Genomic DNA, 6,119 nt, shown 5'->3' on the forward strand with positions numbered 1-6,119 from the left:
CAGAGGCACAACATACATATCACAATATTTTTCAGTGCACCTTGTCCTAATAGCAGCCTTAATGTATCATCGTAGAAACTTCCCCGTGGACCCAATATTTTGACTCTCGAGCCAGCATTGCCTTACGAGAAATCACCTTTTCTTCTTGGGGCTCTTTTGCTCTCAAAATTCTGATGATTGATCCTTCTTCGGCTTGGATTCAGTAGACATTGGTCGTAGATACAGATAGCAGAAAAAAGCAAAGTCAAAAGAACAGTATGGGCCAATGTTTAGGTGGGCTGTAAAGACAGCGGAAGCTGAGGCTCTTCCGTCAGCACTCCTCTCCCCTAGGGAGATTATCATGTCCCGGTGCAGGTCACGTCATTGCCTTCGTATCGATACTTCATTGCACCTAATTTGCCTTGTGCACGAAATGTTTAGGGAAAAAAAGGGCAATGCTAGCGTGCTCTATAATTTCATAGCGTAAACCGTAAGATATTTATCTTATAATATCTTAAATAATTTATGATATCTTGTCACATATATATAACACGATGGAAATGTTCGAGAAAATAGAATCTATGCACATTTGCAAGAGTTTCTGTGTCATAGTTTACAGAAAAAATGGCATGGTACAAACTGGCAAGATTCATATGTCCTGTCATGATGCTTCTGGTCTAATGTTTCAGCACATAAATACGTTTGCCTGCAAGTAAACCCCAGGAGGGTTTGAGGAGAGGAGGGGTATACTTATTTTTGTCCTCCCAATTCCGAGTTGAACTCTCATGCCAATTTACTATTCATAAACAGCTGCTGCCCCTTATCTTGTTAACCAGTTGAAATGATGTTCTATAGCTTGCATGCATGTTGGAACATATTAAATGATTGAAACTATGGTCATTTGAAACATTAATTATTGAACGAGAAAAGCTTTTAAGTCTGGTTTAAATTGTAGTACTTAATTGATACTTGGATTATCATCTTGAAGACAAGAGTTGGAGTGGATATATAGCAATATTTTTCTTACATTACTTAAGACTTCATAATGCTTGCCCCACTATTATACTGTTAATATATCCTATATGTAAATAACTTAGATATATCATGTTCGAGACTTTTCTTCGGTTCATTAAAACTTAACCTGGTTTACTACATGTCACAACTCTTTGATCCAGAAAGTTTCTACACATAAATTTATGGAATGGTGACAGGTAAGAAGAGTCCACAACTTTCTGCGAACATAGATACTTTCTGAGAGCGTAAGTCCACCAAGTTGGGGTTAGTATAATCCTATAAAGCAAACCGAGCAAGCAAAAATCTAGGCAATTAGGCAATGGTGGGAGCTGTATTTTTGTTACGTTTACTTACTACAAAATAATGCAGACAATGTGAGTTGATGCTGATATCAGAAGAAAAATCCAACCATGTGATGACAGATGTAACCTCACATCATAAATTTGGTATGTCTCTGACTCTGACCATTGCAAAGATACGACAAATAGGACCCCAACACACGTAAAACTTATTCTCACTGTTTGATCATCCTGCATTAATTTTTGACCAAATGATTTGATTCCTGTACCATAAGGTTACAAGGTGAATGAATACAAGGGTTATATATTAAATTCCTTCGGACAAGTCTCTATGTTGGCAATTGCTGTGATGCTTCCAGTTTTATTCTATTTTATTTTTGGAAAATGAAAGATACAAGATGAAATATAAAAATGTTCAAACTATCAAGTTTTTTTTACCATCTATTTGATTTGGTTTTCAAACCCTAGATAAATGAATTATTTAATTTCTTAAATTAAAACAGCACGTATTATATGTAGTAAAAATCATACATTCTACATTAACATCAATAAATCCAGAACTGTTTATAATTAATTAAAGCAGATAAATTTATCATTTGAGTCAATTCCTTGTTGATTACTATCCATTTTGAAGCCATGTAACAATGCTGGAGAACATTCAGTTCACTTTAAAGCTTGTTTGTGGAAGGTTTCAACAAATGTGTGAACATTGGCTTATCCATTTTCACCTCTTGTCAAGCCAACTGAAGATTTTAAGGACCCCATAAGTCGAGTGGCTGGTCAAAAGCATTTCTTTGTGTGGATAGCCAGATTCATTGATCTTGGAGCTGGAAGAAGAAATAATTGAAACTAATATACCTTGGCAATGACCAGACAATCCTTATCTTAGAAAGTTCTTTATGGAAATGTTAGGAGTTTGATGGGGACTGATCATGTGAGATAACCACACTACCAACCACCCGATGACCTGACTATTTTGTAGTTAAACTACCTAATATCAGGTTTAGAAAGAAACTCTCTTGACGAAAATTTTCTCATTCACTACTGTTACACACCCAATTGTAACTCTCCAGCTACATGTCGCTCTCCCTCGCCATCTCTTGTTTGTAAGCTGTTTGCTTGGGATTTGGTCTAGAAAAGGGAATATTGCTTTTCGAGTTGCATAGGCTTTAAGGAATGAGTAGTGGGCATCACTCCTTTTGCTTTTGTTTTAACTTTTTCTCAAGTTGTCACCATTTTTCTTTTCAGAATGAAAGTCACTTTATGAAATGAAGATGGGAAGTCCATAAGAAGCCCAAAAGCCCATGGGTACAAATATTTGCATCATCTGCAGGGGCCCACCGGATCATCCTGGTTTAGGTCACAGCCCAAAAACGCAAGCCATTCTTTCCCAAAGCAAAGTTACGATGAAGAGATTAGACTTAGGATATTAGAACAAAAATGGAAATGATTTGAACCATTGTTAATTGCATGCAATAATTATGAGGGCATGGTCCTACAAATTACAAAAATGGTCTTAAACCCCAACTCCCTCATGTGGGCGACACCAATAATTATATATGTTCCATTCAGCTACTTCCAATCACCAAATGGTTGAATCCTTGAACTGGTTTGCTCATTTTCACATGTCATCAAACGCATTGTACAAAGGGAACAAATCAAATTAGGCAAACATCCAATTTCGAGTTATGAGAATAAGACGCTGCAAAAAGGCTTCAAATGCCTAACGACAAACCAAGTTGTGTCAAATTATGCCCTCTATCATTGAAGTTCTAACATCCCATCAAGCTTTGCTCCCAATAGTTACAGCTGCCCCATTGTGGAGCAGAGCAGGTATCTGTAAGCAAATTCCACAAGCTTTGTCACACATCATACAAATGTAATCTCTTTCTTTTTCCTCACATGGCATGTGAACTGTGAAGTGATTGGCTGCAAAAATTGATATGAACCTACCGGTGTGAGAAAGATGAAATACCATCAGATGAATTCTGACCCTTTTAGGACTTTTAGTTTGGCCCTGGTGGACCATTAACTCCAAATTCTAGATTCAATAAAGTCAGATTTAATCATGGTTTCAGATTGTGGGAAGAAGACTTTGTGAGAGCTGTGGGTTGTTCAATTAAGTAGCATTCCCACTGGAAGGCAATAAAAAACAATGTCCTAGAAAACTTCGGATATGAATGAAATAGAAACAAATTCGAGACATGAACATCTTAATTTCGACAATTGTCAAGCAAATATCCATGAAAACTAGCAAGTCCAAGCCAGTATTTGCCATTTAATGACGTTTTAATTGACAATATGAGATATGGAAAGGTTAATCCCAGAAAAACCAAGGGACTTTCATCCCTTAAGAGGGATTAATCAACACACAAGTTACAACTGTAGGTCCGTATAGGGGTGGCCATCATTGCCATCACACCTCATATGAAAACCATTAATAATAGCTCTTACAAGAACAAAGGGAAAAATGCAGAAAAAAAAAGGTAAAAGGGAGTTACAACTTACAAATTCCAATCTCTTTACACACTTACAAAAGTATCTTAATTTTGTTAATCATCATTTTGGAAGAAGAATATCCCTATTCAAGCCTTGTGAGGGGGGCATTGATAGCACTTGGTGAACAAGCCAAATGTATCAATCTGTTGTATGAAATTGAGCATGCTTGCCCATCCTCCAAACCCGAATCCCACAATCAAAACCCATACCACTATAAAGGCATTCATGGAGTACATGCCAGCCCAGCCTCCTAGGAATGATGGCGGTCTCTCCACTGCATTCTGCCAAGAGAAGAAAAGGAAAAAGAAAAAGAACATTAGTTAAAAACTTAAAAGAGCTCAATAAAGGTCGCTTTATTTGAGGATAATGATTATGAGAATTAAAGATGCCTTACCTCTCGGGCGGCTGCAGGCGCAAAAGTTATCATGTGAGCTAATGAAGGAATTATGTAAACGGTGAAGCTGACAAGGAGAGATCCAACAGTGGAATTGATAGGGCCAAAGAAAGGGAAGATAATTGCAAGGAACCAAATTGGGATCACCACCGGGAGTCTAGCCAGTGCCCTCTTGAACAAACTCTTTGTTTCATGCACCCCAATGAATTTCTCCCACACAAAGTATAGAGGAGTGCAGGCAAATCCAAATGTAATAAACTGAAACAATTAATATTTATGCAGAAGATGTTAATCCAAACCCGAGCTTTATTCACTCAAATTGAAACAATTAGTAGTACAAGTTTTTATTAGCTTCATGAAATTATGACTCACCTGTAAGTTAATTTCATACTTATATTAATAAAATAAATTCAGAATGGAAATAGTGACCTGATGAATGAGCATGAGTATAACAGCAGTATCTCGGAATCCAGTCCTTGGGAGCAATGATAAAGCATTGGCATGGGTAAGAAGCAAGTCACCAAAAGCCCAGTAAACAGCAGAAGCTGATGGTAAAGTTAGGGTTAACACATAAAGTGTTGCTATCAAGTATATCATCTTGAACTTTTGTGGCTTCCACATCGCATGCATAATCTCCCTACACATAAACATTTTAACAATGCTTAAAAACCAAGTTTTATTTCGCTTTAGTTTTGCGCAGTTTCTTTACTGCAATCAATTTTTCACTGTAAGAGTTTTCATCATGAGTTTTCATACAGGCTCCTGATCTGAACATATTCCCTTGTCTAGGAAGCAATAATTTGAGGTCAATATGTTGTAAATTCTTGTAAGAATTTGGACATATAAAAATTTATGTTAAAAAAAGCAAAGATTTGAATGTTTGATTTTATGTACGTAATATATAGCAAGTATTGGATCCTCACACTGTGACAGCATGTCCACCAAAGGTGTAGAGAATGTTGGTGGCTCCTGTGAAGTAGAGAACCATCTTCGCTGGCCCTGAGTGCTTCACTCCCTCAATCTTCACATGTAAAAACAAAGAGAAATAATGAGGAGAATAAAACATGGCAGATTTTTTTTGAAAACAAAAATCAAAGAATAAATATAGAAAAGCTGTTATGTCAAGTACCTGTCCATGGATAAGGGAAGCAATTGTCAGGTACCATGCGGTGTAAGAAGTCATGATGAGGCCCAGAAATGACCAAATTCTGTAGTTATGGAATGAAGGAATAAACACAGTTGTTGCACAGCAGGCGCCAAAAATGTACGTCCAAGTTCTCTTGTCAAGGTTGTCATTTATATAGTAGATGTTGCTGTAACATTAATGGAAATCAGAACAAAGTGGATAATATCACCCCATAAAACATCCAAATGGAAAGAAAACATTTGCGTTAATTATGAATTATTATGACTCATATAGTTTATCATATTACTTCCCCCAGCACATTTACCTTGCACAGGCAATTAACTGAATCACAGATCCAAATAGAAGAAAAGTGCAGTTGAAAAGAAGCCCTACGTTTCTCCAATGTTTCCCCAACAACCCATCAAGAACTTCAAACCACTGCAAGCAGCAGGTAAAAGCAAGGAAATTGTGAAAAAGAACCCAAAAAAATGTGCAACTTTTTTTTTTTAAAACACTTTTAAGTATGAAAAAGTAGACTATCTACTCGCTAGGTCAGGTCTTTAGAGTCTCTTTACCTGAATTACATGATTCCTGAAATCAACCTTCTCTCTTTCCTTCCTTGTTCTGTACTCAACATAAAGTACACTTATAAGGTAGGCTGTCCAGCTTCCCATCAAGCCATAGAATAATTGAAATAGAATCCCAGATAACATTCCCAGTTGTGAGAATGAATATGGCAGTGTGAGTAGCACTTGAGCAACCTACAGTTTCATAACAAAGAAGCAAGTAAGCAACAGAAAAATTTAGC

The 6,119-nt window shown here is 36.8% G+C and overlaps 1 protein-coding gene across 1 annotated transcript in view; it reads right to left on the bottom strand.

Moving 5' to 3' along the window:
- Positions 1-3,532: 3,532 nt before the first annotated feature.
- LOC110416935 (auxin transporter-like protein 3) overlaps positions 3,533-6,119 on the bottom strand; it is a 3,342-nt gene continuing 755 nt past the window's right edge. Inside the window, exons 2-8 of the mRNA XM_021429081.2 lie at positions 5,887-6,072; positions 5,637-5,749; positions 5,315-5,498; positions 5,109-5,206; positions 4,615-4,822; positions 4,186-4,443; positions 3,533-4,072 (exon numbers count right to left, since the gene is read on the bottom strand). Coding sequence (XP_021284756.1) covers positions 3,878-4,072; positions 4,186-4,443; positions 4,615-4,822; positions 5,109-5,206; positions 5,315-5,498; positions 5,637-5,749; positions 5,887-6,072 — 1,242 coding nt within the window. The 3' untranslated portion in view covers positions 3,533-3,877. The remainder of the gene's footprint in view (positions 4,073-4,185; positions 4,444-4,614; positions 4,823-5,108; positions 5,207-5,314; positions 5,499-5,636; positions 5,750-5,886; positions 6,073-6,119) is intronic.

This window comes from Theobroma umbraticum, unplaced genomic scaffold (genome assembly GCF_002168275.2).
Source record: "Theobroma umbraticum cultivar Fairchild unplaced genomic scaffold, ASM216827v3 scaffold_51.0, whole genome shotgun sequence".
NCBI classification, from domain to species: domain Eukaryota; kingdom Viridiplantae; phylum Streptophyta; class Magnoliopsida; order Malvales; family Malvaceae; genus Theobroma; species Theobroma umbraticum.